Raw genomic sequence first — 19981 nt, 5'->3', positions numbered from 1 at the left:
GGAGTGGAGACTCCATGAGATTTTTGTGTCTGAGTGGGAGTGGGATTTTTGTCTCTGACTGAGTTTTCTCAAGCCTTAGGAAAGAGAAAAGTTTAGGAGTTTCAGTTCCAGCTTGAAAGAGGAGTCAGGGTCACTTTTATTTTTCCAATTTTTTCCCCAATGTTCTCTGAGCAGAGGTCTGGACAGACCACAGCCCTGGGCAGGATTTAGCCAGGACCTTCCTCTCTTCCATGAGGAAAGGCAAAGCAGATGGTCACGGTCAATCTTCCAGTGAGTTCAGGCATCCCTAGCAGGAGACACTTCAAATTATGGGTCCTATTCTCTCAGAGAAATGCACATAAACCACGAACTTCTCTACTGGAAGAACTGAAGTGGTTTTGGATTTACACAAATGTGAAGGAAAAAAATGTGGAGTTCTGCGTGCACAGCATATTCCGAAATACCAGGGACTAAGAAGTGCATGGAAACATAGGGAAAACACAGGGTGCTACTTACAGCCCAGCCTTTAAGGCTACCTCCTTTGCTGATGTGGCTCCGGCCAACTGACATAAGAAGACGGTGTCTTTATGGCAGTCTTGGGAGGATGCAGTGCTAAGGCCACCACATCTCGCACTGGATGCACTGCAGGGGATGCACAGTGGAAAGCAGGGCATGAAAACGGCTGCAGAGCCCAAGCAGCCTGAAAAGCTGATACTGAAACACTGTGGGGACTGTGCTGGAGTCTAAGCAACCCCACCACTGGCAAAGCCTTGCAGTGTCAAGCCAGAGAGATACATGAGTGTGGCAGTTAAGTGTATTGCTCTTAGGTGATGAACCCCAAAAGAGGAGAAGAGAGAACTGCCCTCACTGCTGTCCCACCAACCTGAGACAACCGAACACACCGATGTCGCCCAAGCAGCAGCACAGACTCTCGCTTGTTAATCACATGGACGAAGGCCTCCAGTCACCTCAGCAGTCCTCCATCAGGGCAACCGCACAGCAGAACACAGATTTGAAACACAGATTTGCTACTGAGATAATGATCAATCCTGGAAAAAATGGCAGGCAGCGAGGACAGGAGGCTTTAGCAAGCATGCTTCGATGTGCACCTACCCCTCCTCTCATTTACATGCACTCGCTATGAGTGACTGGAGAATTAGGGCCCACAGTGTCTGCAAGATAGGAAAGATACGGGTAATGCAAGTGCTGCAAGGACAGCTATTCAAGCAACTTCAAAGCCTGTTACACAAACGCAGGCAGCTGGGGGAGAAGAACTACAAATTACGTGCGCTGCAATCAAAGTTTGTAAATTATGTCAGCTCTTACAAAACGCTGGGCCAAGCCTGAGAGGCAGGAGCCCCAGAGGGCTCAGAGGTTTCTGCAACAAGAGGGAAACCTAGGCTGATTTTGTAGCTGACCCCGCTTCGAGCAGGAGGCTGGATCAGAGACCTCCTGTGGTCTCTTCCAACCTGAATTATTCTATGATTTTATGAAGTGCCTGTTTCTGATTAATAGCTGTCTTGCCTTCCTTGCTTAGCTGCCAGCAACCGCAAATCTCAATACTCCTTGTTCTCTCTGCTACCTGAAAACAATCTCTCTGGGTTTTGATCACATACCTGTTCCTCAAACCTCCTTGGACTTTCAAGTTCAAATTCACCCAGAAGACCAAGTGCAAAATGCCACTAAGTGTGGTGAGCACTCCAGATGGATGGAACATACAAAGTGCAGAACTAAGCTCTTTTGAGTGAAAGACTCAGGTTTTGGCCCACCCATAGTCATACGTGGGTCAGGTTTAGCCAACAGGCATGCAAAAGCCAGTGTTGGCTCAGGAACGACGGGCAACAAACTGGCCATCACAACCATGAGATGCTGGTACAGCTGTCTGACGGGGGCTGGGAGGCCAAAATAACTAGTGTGTGGTAGTCTGGGGGGACACAGTGCACACCCTTACTCAAACTATGCCTCACCCTTAAGTCTTTGGCCGGATGGGACCTCCCCAGTTTGCATGCTTTATACTGCACTTCAGGCTTCATGCTTCAATTCATTCAAAGGTCTCAGCTCTCCAGCAACACATAGGTCCAAACTGTGAGTGACAGCAGGTCTAAACTCTAGCACAAAGCCATACGAAGCAGGTTGTGATAAGGGGAGCTCCATACCGGGTCTTTTGTTAGCAGACAGGGGAACTGGCTGCACTTGTAACCAACCTGTACAGCAAAGGTCTGAATTCCTGGAGGGCTGAAGAGCTTGAAAACAGGATAACTATGACGAGAAGAGATAATAACAACAGTTCCCTAAAAAATAAAATACATCCCAGCATCACATGATGATCCCATCTTACATAGATGGTACGGCTGGATCTCAAATGGTTGATCAGTGGTTGGTGATAGTGTGTGGAAAGCGAGCGGGATGCCCAAAGCCGTGCGTGTCACTGACTTTCAGCTGCCCGACTGCATTAGGAGAAGCTACAAAACATACTAAGATACTTTCTTTCACGTCGCCAACCTGTGATAGCTATTTTGACCATTGCCAAAGGGTTACCAGGTTGCACAGAAGAAGCACGAGCAATTCTCTCTCTTAAGACATTTCCCGGTCTGTGAAAGTTTCAAACTTAGGCCACAAAAGCCAGCTGATGGCAGAAACAAAACCTTGGCCTCTTCAGGCGGTTCCAGTCTATGCCCAAGACACACGCCAACCCCCGCTCTGCTTGATGGACTGTTCTCATATCTTCATCCCCAGAGATCGCAGCCTAAAGAGGTGATGGAAAAACACAGTGTCGAGTGCTAACCTCTTGGGGCCTGGTATCCAAGAGACGAAAGCAATCATGATGTTTCCTAATAGAGATACTTTAGTCTCAAATGTGTTTTCCACCATTCATTTGTGTAACTGCTCGCCTGCAAGGTCATGCTGTGCTCTTGCCTGTAGTTAGGAACAAGAAAGAGATCCAGATCAAAGGCAGGGAGATCCCAGATCTCCTCTTATCCAGCTAATTCAGGCTCAGAGTATGCTCTGCTGGCAAGAGATGCAGGGACAGCCCTCACCCAGACATGGTTTTGCCCAAACGTGATAAATCTTATTTTGTAATGAAATCACAAATGCTCTGGCTTTGCCCAGAGAACGGTGTAACAGCTGGAATAACAGATCAAGGGACAGAAAAATTCTTTGGGATATAGCTGGCAGTCACGCAGCAGCTAATAACGAACCCCAAAAGCAAGAAGACACCCGCACCCCCTTGCATTCGGCCTCCTCCAACCCGCGTGAGTGCTGCCAGCCCGCTCTCCAAGAGGGTGCAGGACGCAGCAAAGCCAGCGGCATGCACACGTGGCCGCTCTGGATTTCACCAAAGCCAAGTCCAGAGACGTGGCAGCATTTGAGGGCTCTCTCTCCCCCATCCTCCTCACCTGGTTCCCTCTTCTGCAGGCCAGACTGGCTTAGCCTGCACAGCTCCATCCGTCCTCATGGACAGAGGTCTATCCGCCCCCACCACACACAAGGCACCTCTGCTCAGACATGCCCCACTCCCTGTTGTCCCACCACCCCTCTGCACCGAGCAGACGCACTCGGCAGCTTCAGGCTCAGGGAGACCACACGCACACACACCCCCGTACCCACACCGCTTCTTGCCCAGGTCCACAACAGAGCCCATCCAGAGTCAGCAACTCACAAGACACTGCCTGAATAAGCAAATCTTAAAAATAACAGAATCCCTCGGGACTTAGTCTGCATTACGCAGGAAATCGGATTAGCTCAGCTACAATCCAGAGGCCACATGAGAAATGTATGGAGTCAGCAAAGGGAAGGGCAACAATAGACCAGGAAAACCTCTAGGTTCAGTTCCACTCCCAAGTGTTCGAGGTCCACCTGGGTAACATCCTGGCAAACCTTCCCTCGAATTCAAAGGGGATTTGGCCACCTGCTAGGCACCTACCTGCTTCGGCAGGTCTAATGTTCAGGTACCGCTGAGGGCGGCAGAGCCTGTGGAATAAGATGGGCTTTTCTACACATGTCGTTCTCCAGACATTAAGTTCCACCTTCACGGACTCTCAGGAAACCAGGCAAGGAAGATAAGATGCCTAAATCCCTATGTGGGGCACAAAATGCATTTCTAGCTGCTGAGACCCACTGTTCACCTCGATTCATCTCAAAGTGGTTTTGGTCTAGCGGGCAACGAAGTTGAAGGAAGACAAGGCAATGTGAGAAATCCACGGGGATCATAAACACACTAAGCCAAAGGCAATGCTGTCAAAATCTACTTTTCTCCTCTTCGACTCTTCACTTCCAAGAAGATACTACAACATTCTCAGTGCTCTTGACTGCTTGCCACTCCTGGGATGCAATCATCAACTCAGCCAAAAATGGAGCCACTTCAAAACCTGCATGCGATACAGCTGCCCTCATGCAATCTGCACGCGGACATCTACACACGCTTTCACATGCCGTGCGCCAAACGCATTCGCACAGGACACGGGGACACGTGGAAGGTGTGCAGTGGCAGAGATGCACGCTCAGCCCCACGTGCCTGTGTACACAGGTACCACACCTGGCAGAGACAGGACCACCCTCGGGACAGCGTGTTCCTCCCGGTCATCCCCATCCACAGCACAGTCAGGTATTTTTAACTACCCCAACTAGAGCTGCTCCAACGTAATGCTGAACGCGCAGCCTCTGCATCCTTGGATGCACGCTGCAATTAATGGGTCAAAATAACGCTGGGGCGTGTAGTGCTTCAGGGCTGAAATCCTGACTTTTCTGGACCTTGAGAACTCAAGACAGCAGCTCTTTGCCCCAGGGGAACGTCGCAGGCATCACCTATTCCATCGCTCCATGAATAGTCCCTACAAGCCACCAGCACTGGGCGGCTCTCCCACCCGACGGACACTCCCCAGCTGGCACCACACTGGTTTGAGTGAGGAAACCTGGAGGAAGTCCTACGGGGTATGTTGTTCCCCGTAAAGGGAACAGGACAGACTACAAGGGCAGAGCTTTTCTAGCGGGCACAAGCTGGCGTGACCAGGCCCTTGGGCTGCCAGGATGCTCCCATCTTCAGCAGATGATGCGACGCCTGATCTCCATATCTGCCAGTACCCCTGCCAGCCTTGTGTTTCAATTACAACTTGATTTTAGCAGCTGCTTTCTCTCTCTCAGACATGCACACACGCACATGAACGCACCCCCCCAAGCAGCTGTAAAATTCAAGCTTAACTGAGTAGGTAGGACCTCTTGTAAAGCACTTGGGACTCAGGGAGGGAGGGACCTTCAAAAATTTGGAAGATTATTGCCTTATGCCAGGATTTGAGAGGGCTCCATCCCTGGCCTTCTTGCTCTACCGGCTCTTGAGACAGCACTACTAAACTTGTATCGGCGCTGCGGAGGAAAAAAGCAGGACGAATGGAGGAAAACAGGTAGCAGGGGATGCCTGAGGCTGGCTGACGTGATTTGCAATAGCTAGAGAAGTCTGCTGGAGGCTCCTACCTCTCCTCCAGCCACTACCCTCTCATCTACTCCTCGTCCCCGATTTCACCTCTCGGCTTCACTGCCGTCAGCGAGCACAAACCCCAGCTCAGGTTGGTGCTGACCGCGACTCGTGGTCTCAGCCTAGCCTGGCAGCCACAACAGCATCTGCACATCTATTAAACCCAACGGAGCGTTTGGGAGGCGGAGGTCAGCCTAAGCAGCATATGGAGCAACCGCTTGGCGAATACCGGCCTCCCCGGGAGCTGTCTGCGGCAGATGGAAAAAGCCCAGGAGCCATCACGACGAAATCTTCTGGCTGGGGGCAACGCATCCTCCCTGTCAGCTTTCCAAGCCGCTGAGCAATACTGGAAACCTCAGCTCCTCTCCCCATGTGCGTGCCTGGCACTGACTCACTCGCTACCGTTTTGGTCCTGCGGTTTGCCGGTGGGAGTTGCAGAAGGTGGGATGTGGTGATGAGGTAATCCCAATGGCATGTGGCTGCTGCGGCGGAGGGGGACTAGCCACCCACTCCAGTGGCACTGAGCTGGCTGTGCATGACGTGGATGTGCCACCTAGATCCGGGTCCAGCCTGCTGCTGGGGTCACAGGGATTTTTTAACCTTGACTCTTGGTGGGGATGTGATACACCACCACGGGACCATACATGGTCTTTTCCTGGAGAAAGACATCCCTTCACGTAGTCTGAGGTCTTAGTCAATGTGCAACCAGGAACGCAGTTAACGGCAGGGAAATGCAGATGGGTCATCAGGAGCGATGCTCCAGCTGTGAGATCTCCCAGGCCGAGGGACACGATGTAGTCCACAGAAGCCACGGCATTTCCCTGGCTGAAATCACCCACAAACCAAGCACAGGCTCACAGCCCCGTGCTGGCCGGAGGCAGGCAAGGGGAGCCACCATACTTTCTCCAGCTTCAATTCCTTGGAGCACTGCGATTCCTCTCCATCTGAAACCATTCCACTGGTTGCAATTTAGGAACAAAATCAATCCAGCAAACATTGCTAAGCAACTGGCTGTGAGTGCCACATCCCACCCCGCCAAAAGTATTTGCCCTCTCCGTGACCTTCTGGCAAGGAGCTTGCTGCTCAGCCCTTGCCAGATTTTGTATATTCAGCTATTGTTGGCAAGTCCAGATGCTTGGCTGGATTAGCAAAGAAAACTCCAGGAAATCTTCTGCAACCATTCTGGTGAAAAACACCCCACAGAGAGGCTATAAAGAGCAGCAGTCCCATGTCCGGGGCACTAGGATCAGGACTATGAGGTGCTGGTCTCGGGGCATTATCGTGGTTTGCAGGTCTGTGAGTCTCGGTGCTGCCGCGCGTTGTACAGAGGGGATAAGAGGTGGAGAGCAAACACGCTGAAAATCTGGTCGGAGAGCAGAGCAAGCTGCTTCGGGCAACATCTGGCTGAGAGGCTGAAGGAGAGCCTGCTTGCCCATGGGGACGTGATCAAGAGGTGGGTAAGACCCTCTCCAAAGTCTCCTGCCCCCCGTGAACTTTCTTCGGGAGTAGCAGCTGGGCAGGAGCACCTCGGCACGGCTCCCAGCACGGTGGTGCCCCTTGGCGAGGGGCCTGTGCTAGGATGCACCTTCCCCCAAGGTCAGCTGGAGCAGAATCAAGGTCTGACTCTTTGGATTCGCTCTCATACAAGCAAGCCTGAGCACTTCCAGTCTGGCTCACACAAAGCAGCCTAAGCCAGGTTTGCCGTTGAAACCAAGTCTCTCGCTAAGCGCAGCCTCCGGCAGGTCACACAGCGCGAGCCTTGGGGGTTTCCCATCTCTCACGCTAGCCCGGTCTGCGGTACTCAGCTCTCCCCTCTGCAGGAGGGATCTCTCCTAGACAACCCCGTGCTGGACTCTCTTTACATGTTCTTCCTGCACAGCCACCAGCAATTTCTCCCTGCTCCAAGAGCAGGCCATGCTATCCACGCTTTCCCACCAGCTCCACTGGGCAATTCAGGACCCGCTCCCAGGTTGCACAGTAGTGCCAGAGCATCACCTGCGGCAGCTCCTTGAACACCTGCGCCGTGAGCAAGGATTTCTTTCCAGAGAGGGCTTTGCAAACTCTGCATCTTCCTCTCCCCCTCGACCACCATGCCCGGACCCTTCTCCCTCCTCCATCCCACCCATCAGCGCCTGCCTCCCACAGATCTCCTGGCAGTCCCATTTCCTCTGTGGCCACTCTAATGCTCGGCTAATGGTGCATCATCCGCAGCGTTGTTCAGACATATTCAATAAATCAGAATCCAATTACCGGGTTAAGGAAATTGGAAGCAAATGCAATTAGCCCCAGCCCCTCCCACGTGCTGTGCCCTCGCTTCCTCCTTAATGAGAACTTTTCTTTTGCAGGAGCACTCAGCGCCGCATCCGCCCGCCCAGGAACAAGGTGTCTGCCACCGCGCAGCGGGGGTACAGCGAGGGGGCAGCCGAGTCGATCTTCCCTTTTAATAGGGCAGATGGTTAATATCCCTGGCATTAATTCTCTCCAGGAATAGCACACTCTCTGCTCAGCTATAGCAGGCGTCCGTCAGGGCTGACAGCTCCTCTCCGGAGAAAGGAGCATCTGGTCCTTAATACAAAAAGAAGCTAAAAGAATAAATAAATAAAAAAGCACATTGCTTGCTATAGGGCTGGAGAACGGGTGCTGTTTCAGCGTTTCAGCCTAAGTGCTGCGTTTGGACTGGAATAAGGGAAATTCAGAGTCGGGGCAGATGCTGGGAGTTGAGTTGCTCTGACCTGGGAGCAAGGTGCAGCCTGGGCAGCCTGGGCAGCAAGGTGCCGTGGTTGGGTCTGGCTCCCACCGGAGCAGGGCTTCCCCCCAAAGGGCTCCCAGGAGAAGGCAATAGAGGATGGCTCTTGCCAGTGGGTTGGGACGTAATGCCAGACAGCTCCTCGGGAAGGGCTTGCACCGGTTGTGGGCTGGGGATCGCCGGCGGGGGCCAGGCATACGCTGTGCCCTCGGAGGGCAAGGAGGAAAACTGCATCAACGGAATCTTGGGAGTATTTCCTACACCAGCGGGACACTCCGGCATCACTCCATCCAGCAGACTAACCATTAACCACACTGACCATCGACAACCTGCAGCCGCGAAGGGCAGCTCTTCCCTGATGAGTTTGGAGTGGCGACCGGAGGGAGGCTACAGCTGCACTCGCGGCAAGCGAGGGTGCACCAAAACTCCCACCCTGCCCTTCCCACACTGTCAGCAGCACAGAAGCGCGGGTCCCACAAGGCAACCCTTGCTGCAATCCTCCCCGCCTCCCTCAAGAGTTACTTTGGGAGCCAAAGGATATTTTTGACCCCGATGGTGCTAGAGCTGCTAGTAACCCAACGAGTTCTTATCTTCCTCTCCCCGTCCCTCAGCAATAGTCCCTTATTCCCCGCATTAACTCCTCTCTCTGCAGAGCAAAATAAGTGCTCAACAGTTATTTTATCCCCCTTGCATCGTCTCATTGCATCCTCTGCAGAGCAAGAGTTGCCAGCACCAGTGAAGACTTCACCCATCATGGAGATGCGCTCACACCCATTACTTTCTGAAGGAAAAAAAAAAAAAGGCTTTTCCTTTCTTTCCCTATGGTCCTGGAATAATTTATACAGGTTTTAATTAATAGGTTTAGGACTGCCAGACATGCCAAGAAATCAAGTAAAGTGAAAGATTCAATCCTAAAAATACAACGCAGGCAGAACCAATCCCAAGTGCACCCACTGGGCGTGGGTGAAGGGCCCACACCCACCTAGCATCCCAAAACCACAGCCCTGAAGAGGAACGGGACTATCCACCCCTATAATGAAGTTTTGTGAGGAAGACCAGGAGAAATCGGGGGGGAGGCAGAACCTGTGATGGCGGGTGTCGCGGACGGCACGGTCACTGGGGATCCTCTCGCTCTCCCGCTGGTTAAAGGCATGCAGCCGGTACGGATCCTCGCCGCCCTTCCACCTCCGGGCACTCAGGTACCTCCGCTCTTCAAACTGATCCCACAGGTCGTCCCAGTCCACGTCCGAGCCCTGCGCGCACAAAGTCAGCCCCGTTAGAGAGAGGAGAGACCGGAGGACACCTGACCCCGCTCCGGAGGTCCTCCCGAGCCCCGCTGGTGGTCAGTCAGCCCTACGGCATGGGCAAGCATCGCCAGAGTAGGCTAACAAGGAGCTTCATTAGGTCTTCGGGGTTTTTTTTTCCTTAGGTCTTGAAACAGCACGTCAAAGAGAGCCTGCCAATTTGAATTTAAAATGACTAATTTGAAACCAAATTCAGGTCTCTGGTGGATCCCCCTCTCAAACAGCACGGTCTCGAGAAATATAAAAGCGCAAAGGTCTTGTTAGGGTTGTAATTTTTCTCCAGCCAAAAAAACAAAGGTATTTTACACCACATGCCCATCGCCCCTGTAACCCTTCAGGCGGGAAAGGGCCATCAGACAGGAGCAGTTTCATCAAGCACAATCCCACGTTTCCACAGCCGTACCCTGGCCCCAGAGCCGGCTTCAGCAACAGGACCCTGGAAGAAGGTGGCCATCGTCCCCCCAGCCCGATTTTGATCCATCTTTGCCGCAAGTCTCCCACCGAGGACTTCAGCCCTACTGCAGGGAGAAGAGCGGGCAAGCACGTGCCCGTGTGGTCCCCCCCTTCCAAAAGGATGGAGGAGCTGCATTTCGGGGTTACCTGAGAGCTCCGACAGCCGTCAGGGGGTTTAAGCATCCCTTGGCGGCTTGGTGCCATCAGGGGGTTTAAGCACCCCTCAGCAGCGCGGTGCCGGAGCTGGCGAGCACAATGCGGCGCCGATAAGATCTCATCGTTACAGCAGCACAACCTCTTTGATCTCAGCCTACATGTAACACAGAGATGCAAACATTTACAGACATCTCAGCCCTAAGGAAAATTGTGATCTTATCCAATAATTGATCTTTTCTTCTTCTTTTCTTTTTTTTTCCCCTCCTCAGTTCATACGATCTCAAAGCCGATTTTGCCTGCTAATAGCGCAAAATGAAGCTTTTGAAATGGATGATTTTTATCCCGTAATTGATTTTATTCGCATCTGGCAGCGCGTTTTCTCTAGTCGTAGGAAGGGGAGGAGGGAGCACCGGCTCCTGCAAGTGAACCGTGGCAGGATCAAGCCGGGCGCCTCCAGCCACACGATGCCGCACACCGCCCTGGGTCACAGCGACACGAGCACCCCCAAAAAGCCAACAAAGCTTAGGGATGCAGGGGTTTCCAGATACAGGGTCATATTCATCCTCCCCCGGTGTGACCCCATGGCCTTCTCAGGAGCTCCTCCAGCACTTACCCCAGTGTGGGGAAGACCAGAAGAAATCCCCGAGCCACCACCCATACTCTGAGAAAGTTATTCAGGACAGGGAGAAAGTTAATCAAGGCTGGGAGAAAGTTATGAAACCAGTAAGGTCACCACAGGAGGTTTACGAGGAGGATGTACGCAAGCCGCCTGCAGGCTTTTGGGAGGACCGACGTACACAGGGTGATAAATATTGTTTATGTTTTTTCTAAGGCATCTTGCAAAACATGATTTACCGCCGCAGTAAAAGATCAGGGAAAAGTGAGCCGATTGCATCGCCGAGCCACCAACAGCCTGACGTTTATAAGATTTCATGATGACCCCGGGGGGTCTGGCACCGTTAAAACAACCGCTGCAGAGTTGCAGTCCCTAAATTTTAATGCTGTGAAGAAAAGAAAAAGTTGGTTTTATCAAACCTAATAAGAAGAGAAACGGCTTTTAGAAGTGGCTACATAGCACTTAAGGCTGTTGGATGTATATATATATTGGGGTTTTTTTAATGTCAATTAAACCAAATAGCCTTGGACCAGCTGGAAGGGGAGCAGCCGGGCAAACATCCGACGGCTTGAGTGGGAGGGATGGCGGGTTCCCACAGGCAGCCGCGGCTCCAGGAAAACTGGAGCTTCTGCACGTGCTGCAAGGGCAGCGAGGCTCTGGCCAGGCCAGCAGAAGCAGGGGGTCGGCGCACGGGAGGGTCTCGGCGCGTGCTTCGAGGTCTGGGACGGCATTTCCCCAGCATCCGTCTATCCCTGCTACCGTCCTGCTACTGGGGGATCCCAGCGGTAAATGGATGCATGGACAGATACCAGTGCCTTATCCATGGCATTTGCTTCTCATCCTGCCCTGGATATACCTTGCATCCAAGGGTTGCATTCTTGGTTCCCACCGCAGTAAATAACTAATATCCCCATGAAATCTCCACCTGGAAGACATCAGCCCACTTGGATTCACCCGGACTCTGCTTTTTGGGTCAAGGAAAACTACCAATAGGATGGTTCCTAAATCTCGGTAGCTAAATACATGCCTGAGATCAAGAGCAAATAGATGTCAAACAGAGATTAAAGAGTTATTTTAACCACCAGCTGGCCACTGAGCTTTAGCTTTAAAACAAGCCCAGGGATTGGGTTAACTTCCTCAGCAAGAAGTAGATACCCAGGTTTGGTGATTTGCTTTCAATCCAATCTCCTGTCCAAATATTCTGGGCGTTCTTCCCCTTTCCATCCCGAGCTTCCCCCTGGGGTAACCGAAATCAGAGCGGGATGCTCAGACACACGCGTGCACCGACCTTTGCAAAAAAATACCTGCGCAAAGCGGTGAGGGAAAGCAAGGCAGCGTCCTCGGATGAAAAGCTCCCAGCGACACAAGCGGTGGGAGGCAGGAGACCTCCCCGATCTGCACGCAGGGACTCGCCTGTGCCTCGGCGCCTGATCAGGGACGGGAAAAGCAAGTTAAAGCGGAAGGAGAAATCCCCTTCGCTCACCCAGGGACAGGACATCAGTTACGGGTTACTGGATAAGGTCTTCATTATAACATTTCCGCCATGTATTATCACTTTTTTCTCACACCAGAATTCTGTCTTGGGAGTTATTTAACTGATGTGCAGAAATCTAAATTTAATTTATTATGATCTAACTCACTTTAGAAGCCAAATTATCCTGCACTAGAAAAGAATCAAGTCAATACTCCACTTGCCTTTCTATTTATCTTCTACAGGGCTCCTCTCTCCAAGTTTCATATTCATTTTCTCTCATGTACTAGTAATAAATTTTCATTTTTTTTCTTGGAATTAGGTAATTTCTCTTTCAACATTGCAGTTTAATGGCTGATATTAATTATAGGAAACACAGTCAATGCTTAAAAGAGTTCGAGAGGCTCAATGAGTCTGCAGGAAAGAGAGGAAAAAAATATCCTAGGGGTAGCCCGCTGCTCTCGGCAAACAAGTGCCAGGGCCACCCCCCGCCGCCCCTTCCTCTCTGGGAGGACACTGCGTTGGGGGGGTCAACAAGAGGGACACCCCCAGGCAAGGAGACACGGACAAAACTCATTGCAGAGAGGAGCTGCCGTCTCACACCAGCGCCCAGCCGAGTGCAGGGCTTGCCAAGAGCCTTCTCCTTTGCCAGCCCACTAAAGGCACCCCCCCAAAACCACCTGCTAAAAGCACCCCCCTCAAAACTACCCACCGCCTCGCCGGCAAAGGGCAAACCCCCAGAGCACACACGGAGGCAGCTTTTCACCACGACTGTACATTAAAGATCGGAAGCCTCTCGGTGCAAACATGTAATTCGTCATCTGCCTCTTAAATCACGGCTCAGAAACAAAAAAAAAAAAAGGGAAAAACTAATATTAAAAAAAAAAGGAGTGGTGCTGTGCGGGGGGAGAGCCGGTCATTAGCAATAAAACTACAATTTTCTGGCAACTGCTAATGCCTTGTTTGTGTGGATTTCTGCGAATATGACATTTTAATGGCATAATAATTGTGTGATTACAGTACAGCAGGGATCGCTGGAGCGGGAAGGAGGAACGAGCGACCCAGCCGGCTGCTGCTGCGGGCCCGCAGCGTCCCCACGGGGTGCCCAGCCCCCTCCTGCCTGCACCCGCAGGCAGCCCCCCGCACCCCTCGCCGGCACCGGAGGCCGGAGCAGGCGGGATGCCGGGCAGGGGGCCGGCGCGTTGCGGCAGCACCTTGGCCGCGGTGAGGCGGCCCAGCGGGGAAAGGGCATTTCGGGTGAAAAGCCTGGCCCAAGCGGAGCCGGCGGTGACGGGGGACGGGCAGGTCCCCGGGGCCAGCCTCCAGCTACCCAGGAAGAAAAAGAGTGGGCGGCACGAGCCAAGAGCAGACTCTGATTCACTTTCTCCTTTCGTGGTACTATTTTAAAATAGAGAACTTCAGCCTTTGCTAAAATAAAAGCCAGTTTCCTCTTGGGGCTGCTGAGTGTTGCCGTTAGACTGAGGTGAATTGGACCGGCACCATGCGCACCCTTTCAGGAGGCAGCAAGCCCAAGCCAGCCCCGCGGGTGGGCAGAGCTGCCGGCGTTTGCCAGGGAGCCCCAAGTTTTGCCCGGGTGAAGGGGTTTTGCCTGTGCAGGTGCAATGATGACCCCAGGGGGGTCCGGCAGTTACCAAATGTGCCTCTACAGACCCTCGGTCCGCTCCGCACCCCGCTTTCCCTGGAAAAAATAATCCCTCACCAAGTGCTCCCCGCTGAGCCTCCATCCTGCCTGTCCTGCGACTCGGGCATCAAAAATAGGAGGGGAGGGGGGAATAAAAAAAATACATCAACCTAGCACAAGCTCCAATAAACAAGCGAAAAAATCCAGAAACTCGGATGCCTGGCAGCATGTCACTGCCCGGCCGTGCTCGGTCGCTCCTCTGTCTGCGGAGGGTTGGAGCACGTGTGTGTGTTCGCCGCAGCTCAGGGGCAGTGGAGGCAGAGGGCAATCTTTCAGCAGGAATTGCAACCAGGCATTATACAAATGAGATTTAAATGTCTCGCTGAAGCGCAGAGCCCCTGCAAGCAGGAGGTTCAATTATAGAGCTGTTACCGGCCAAGGCACTAATGCCATCTGAAAGGATTATAATACTTCAAACAGGGTAGGGCTCATCCCTCCTCATCCCCCGGTGCCAGCGCATGCACTAAGAGCAGCCCCCGAGGAGGAAGAAGTGGGGCAGCATCACGCTGCCTCCGTCCTCTTCCCTGTCTCCCCAAAGAGCCCAGATGGAGCATCGAGGTACAAGATCCTTCAGTCAAGCTTTGGTGTAGTTTTCTCGATGCCAGAGCCCAGCAGCTTGGCTTAGCCCCACGCACGCAGTGCTGTGCATCCCGACGGCCTCATCCCCAGGATACACGGGGGAGACAGACAGAGCACCATGGCCACCCTCTTTGCCTGTCTGAAGAGCGCGTGGCGGTGCCAAAATCAGGCTGTGGGTCTCTGGAGAACAGGCTTCGGATCCATCCTGCAGCACGTCCTCCGGTGCTACGGGTACTGCTCAGCAGCAAACCGGCACAGACCCTGGAAGGGTCACACCCCACACCTCCTTTCTCTTATCCCCCTTCCCCAAACTGCACAGCCCCCAAGCCGATCAGCACTTAAATACAAACTTAAGCGACTCCAGGCATTTGGAGGAGCCCACAGAAATCCCTGTTTAAATGCTTGAAGTTAAGCACTTGCTTAAGTGCTTCATTGGCTCAGTGCCGCCTTCTCCAGCTTTGGGCTGACACCAACCACGCATCGGAAATGGAGGTAGCTCTGGGCCCTGGCTATCATCTGCCCTTAATTAGTCTTCTGCCCTGTGGGGGTTTGAGCTCCCGTTCTTTTATTTGAGTACCTCTCACACCGGTACCTGGGCACAACACCCAGGTGCACCTTGGTGGCAACTCCTCCGAGACCCCGCGGGGATGCATAGCAGACCCATGTCTGCCAGGATCCCACCCTGCCCCAAGGAGCACCAGCATCTCCCAGTGCTTGGAGGTGATTTATTGCCTCTCAAGGGAGACTTGCAGATCTGAGTCTGCTCTGATCCCAGTTGCTAGGGGAAGAAAGAACAAAAAAAAATAATAATCGAGTAAAATATTAATACCTAATTAAAGCAAAGCACTCCTCCAGCAAAGCCTGTCCTGCAGCTGGGGTCCCTGGAGAAGCTCTGAGCATTCACCATTAAACTTCTCACTGCCAATGACCTTTCCCCACTCGTGCATATCCACAGGCACACTGCTCCATCTTCAAAGGATGGAGCACTGCCTCCTCCTCTGCTAGCTCAGGAGGGAACACGAGTCCCTGAAGACCCTCCAGCAAGTGTCCCACTTTCTCACTTGGCCCTTGTTGCCCTCCCTGCCCACTGCCCAGTGTCCTTTACCCATCTCTCTCCAACCCACCCTCTAACACCCACTCCTGCGTGGGCAGTGTCTGGATCTCTCCTGTGTTGCACACACACGTTTATGCAATTGAAACACCTACTGCCTCAAGCAACAGGACTGACAAAGGCTGGAAAGTGGCCATCGAAGACTTGACCTTCAGGAACTGGAAGGAGACTCGACCTTCAGGAACTACGGCTGCAACCACTGCCTGGATGGAAACATCCCCATTCAGGCTCTGGAGAAGGCTCTCCAGTGTCTTCCTTTGAATGTTCCTATGCTCAATTAGCATCAGCACAGGCTGTTGGCCGCCGATTCAGTGCAAGGAGCTGTCCCAGGGCTAGGACAGCTGGACTTCGTTAAGTCGATCACAGCTAGAACCAGCTCTTTGTGCATCTTCTTGTCTGTATCTGCGGTAAACGACATACAGGGTCCAAAACACCCTCCAGAGGTTTAAATCTGCTAAAGTCTCCAGCCAAACACAACAGCATGAAAAGCCGCTGGAGAATTATTGATGCTTTTGCCAGGAAGGGCACCAAAGCTTTAATTTTAAAACTGATGGCCAGGGCAGCCACCAAAACGGGGAATTTATCTGCAAATTAGGAGCAGGGGACTCCAAGTTGCAAGGAGGGAAAGATGACAGATTCATTGCTTTGATGAAAGGCCAAATTTTGTTTCCAGGGCTTCCCGTTGGAGAAAGCAAGTCAGCTCAGAGTTCACACCATGCTTATCAGCAAGCACTCGCCGCGCCGGCAGTCGTGCCAGGTTAAAATATACCCCCACCTCCCACAGGCAGCCTGAGCCTGAGCTTCATGCGTGGATGATGCTCCTATCCGCCGGCTGTAGCATCAGGCCACCGTCCTGCCTCCACAGGGGACAGGCAACGCACGCTGCCGGCCAGCATCGCATGCCCCAGCCAGATCCCAAGGAATCCCCGTGGTGACCTCCATCATCTCCAACATGCCGAGGAACCTCCTGCCTCCCTGTGACGATGGACAGGAGTGCAGGATCCAGGCCACTGACCTCTAGAAACAACATTCAGCTACAAAATTCCCTGTGTTCCCACTTGGAAAGATGCTCTTCCTTCTTGGACCCCCAAAATCAGGTGCGTACACACGGCCATACAGAAGCGCTTTGCTACATAAAGAACACAGACTTTAATTCTTTAAAATAATAGATTAGCCCATAGGATAGCCTGACACATGAAGACAAATCCTGTATAATTAAAAACGAAAGGAAGCCGATTATATCCTCCTGGAGAATATTGCTGCCTGCTTCTGTTTTATTTATACGTTACACTGTATAATGAGCTGAATATTTAGGAGGTCAGCACAAACCAAGATGCTGACTGGAGAAAAGAGAAGACCTAGCTCTGTCTGCGCTGGGAGCCAAGCAGGAGGATGGAGAGGATTTTTGGTCACCTCCTCCTCCCCCTGCCCACAGCTCCCCTGAGATGCAGCGGGACTGCTCGGATCAACTGCTTGTGCTCAGGCGGCATCGTCCTGACCAAGCCTCCATCAAAGAAGGTTGGGGCTCCCCCACAACCCCCCGAGAAAGGATGAGGAGTCAGCCCGAGCCCGTTGGCAAGTGCAAACTCTTCTAATGGGTCTGCAAAGAGTAATTTTGGACAGCAAACAAGACCAAATAGGTTTTAGGTTTTAAGAGTCTAGAGGACAGTCTCTGCTTCCACTAAGAATTTTTTTTTTTTTTTTAAGATTTCAGGTTTAAAAAAACAGAAAAGGTGGGAAAACCACTGCTCTGGCAGCAGCTCTGCTCTGTGGTGAGCCCCCCCGGTTGATGGCAATAGTCCCCCACCAGAGCCCCCACTGCCGCTCCCACCAGCGGTGGGACACCCACAGTTGCCCTGGGCACTCTCCATCCTTCGCTGATGCCAGTCCCCCGAGCGCCTTTGCCCCCTGCCAGAGGGGGTCCCCTCAGCACCCCACTCCGGGCTCGCCGGGGCATCGGGAGATGGCAGAGAGCATCTTTATGGCCGTCGTGCCGCATTAACCGGAGCACCACAGGCAGCCCCTCCACAGCCCGTTGCCACTGCTCAGTGCCACCGTCCACTGACAGCACAGCGTGGGCGAGCCTGGGAGCTGCTCCCCTGAAGGTCACTGGCAATTACATGGGGCACTAATTGGGAAAGAAAGGAAGGCAGCACCCCGTGTGTCCCCCACGTCAGCCAGGTTCAGCTCATTCCTAGGATCATCAGAGGTCAAACGCATTTGGGAAGAGCCCAGACCCACGGTGGGTAAACAGAGTGGCAAAAGGAAGCTCCTGCATGGACAGACAGTGTTTTGTTTTCCTTCTGTGCCTTTTCAGGGCAGACATGAGCTGCTTCCCAGCCATGAAGGTCAAACCAGCCTTCCTAGGCTTCAGCAGGAGCAGCAGATGATTTAGTGCTTAGGCGCCCATAGCTGCACTCGGTCTCCAGCTGAGCTTTGCTCATCCTTCTGCTTAAAAGCCAAAGCTCCTACCAAACCACTGAGCTTGAGCATCTCAGAGGTCAAAGAAGGTCTCCTCCTTCCCTACAGAGCTGCGGGTCCCACGTGCCGGAGGACAGCCTGGGATGGGGCGCATCGGGGGGGAAAGGGAGGGGGAAAGGGGAGCAGGAAGGGAAGGGTAAAAGAGCCAGCAGCCGGAGTCCCGCTCTGAACCCAGCCCTTTAAAAAGCAGGCGGCTAATCCGAACCGCACCTCCCGAGCAAGGAAGGGATCGTGCTGTTAATACATTCGGCATCCTTGACCCAACGCGGCCTTTTCGCAGCAGCAAAGCCAGGGGTAATCCATCTGGTAATTGCTTCCATGGGGATTTTTACACAGCTTTAGAAACTAATGCCACTATCCTTCCCTGAGCAGCCGCCCTTCCAAACTGAGCAGCAACGAGGGGCGATGGATAACAGCAGTGTATTCATGTGAAGGGAAAAGTGCCTCTAAAGGAGGGAAAGCCCAGCCTTTATTTTACCTTGGTTTATTCTAACAGGAGGGAAAAAACCCCAGAGATTAGAAAAATAGATATTCAAGCAAAACAAAATAATTGCAAATACAGAAGGCAGTTATATGTATAGCTTTAGTTGTCTTCAGGAAGCCACCAGCTTGCCTTTCCTCCTCCCTCTGCCAGCTAACTCTGCTTTTGAGGAGCAGAGCTTTACCAAGTGGGCACCCAAGGCACAACCTGCTCCAAGGAAGGAGCTCAGCAAGGACAAGAAATGCCATCAGCCAAAACTCCACACTTCTGCACTCGATTTCCAACTCTGGAAAAGCCCCGGACTCCCGCCCCGGGAGCTGTGCCTCGGTTTCCCTGCTCCTATAATTGACACAAGGCTCCCGCTTGGTGGGAGGCTCCCCAGAGAGCATCACCGAGCAGCTCCAGCACAAGGGCTTTTTTTCTCTTCCCATCTCTCACTCTTTGCAGAGTGGGAAGAGCAGAGGAAAACCATTGCTGCTGACTAACCAAAATGCCCCAAGTCCTCTCGGAGAGCTTTCCTGGCAGATGCACACCATGCAGCGATGTGCTGCGGGCCAGCCCAGCCCAAACCATGCCAAGCAGCTACCCTGGTACTGGCAGAGAAAATCTCGGTCAGAACAGGACCTCTCCAGCACATTTAAAAGCACCACCAGAAAATATGCAGGCTCCCCTACCCTGCATCGAGAGGATGGAGGAGCCAGGGGCGGGTTTTCTGCAGCTGGCAGGGGCTGTGGGGTACCGACCCATGGGGCACCCTGCAAACCCTCAGTGCTCAGCCGGAGCGCGGGACGTGCCGGTGCCTGCCTGTCAGACGCCATCCCACCCACAAAAAGCGCCAGGGCTTCAATGTGACCCACCTCCTCACATCACACACACATTTTGCAGAGAGGCAGGCGTTTCTGTAACCCGGAGCTGGTCCTCCACACACAGGTGGAGGGAGATGAAGCTCAGGTCGTGGTGACGATTCTCCAGGGCGCATGTACTACCCAGCTGCCAGCCCATCCTCCCCCCAAGTCTCCTCAAGGACAAATTAGATATAAAACATTTGTGACAGCAAGAACTGATCTAAACCTTTGATCCTTAGGTACCTGCTGCTGGAGCGTCTGCGAGATCCCGGGCCTGGGAGCCACATGACTGACAGCACCAGAGATACAGCAGCATAATTTAGAGCGTATGTGTCAGCCCAACCTTCTCCTACCTCAGCTCAGTTATAGGAATAAAAAAACCCCAACCCTGGCTAGTGAGAAATGCACCGTAGCAAGGTATGGTGAGTCAGAAAACAAATAACCCTGTTGAGGAAGGACTGCGGGTCCCTGCCGGCCGCGAGCACAGGCGCTGCGGGAGCCTCAGGGAAGTGCTGCGCCTTGGGGTGATGCGGGCTTAGCTGGGGACGGGGAGACCAGAGGCAGGGCATGGCTGGTGTGACCTGGCC

General features: G+C 52.9%; 1 protein-coding gene across 1 annotated transcript in view; it reads right to left on the bottom strand.

Moving 5' to 3' along the window:
• GALNT14 (polypeptide N-acetylgalactosaminyltransferase 14) overlaps positions 1 to 19981 on the bottom strand; it is a 100095-nt gene that overhangs the window by 53675 nt on the left and 26439 nt on the right. Inside the window, exon 2 of the mRNA XM_075147933.1 lies at positions 9279 to 9448. Coding sequence (XP_075004034.1) covers positions 9279 to 9448 — 170 coding nt within the window. The remainder of the gene's footprint in view (positions 1 to 9278; positions 9449 to 19981) is intronic.

This window comes from Calonectris borealis, chromosome 3, assembly GCF_964195595.1.
Source record: "Calonectris borealis chromosome 3, bCalBor7.hap1.2, whole genome shotgun sequence".
Taxonomy (NCBI): Eukaryota; Metazoa; Chordata; class Aves; order Procellariiformes; family Procellariidae; genus Calonectris; species Calonectris borealis.
Note: the sequence above shows the minus strand (reverse complement) of the source record. Positions and strands in the feature narration are given on the sequence as shown.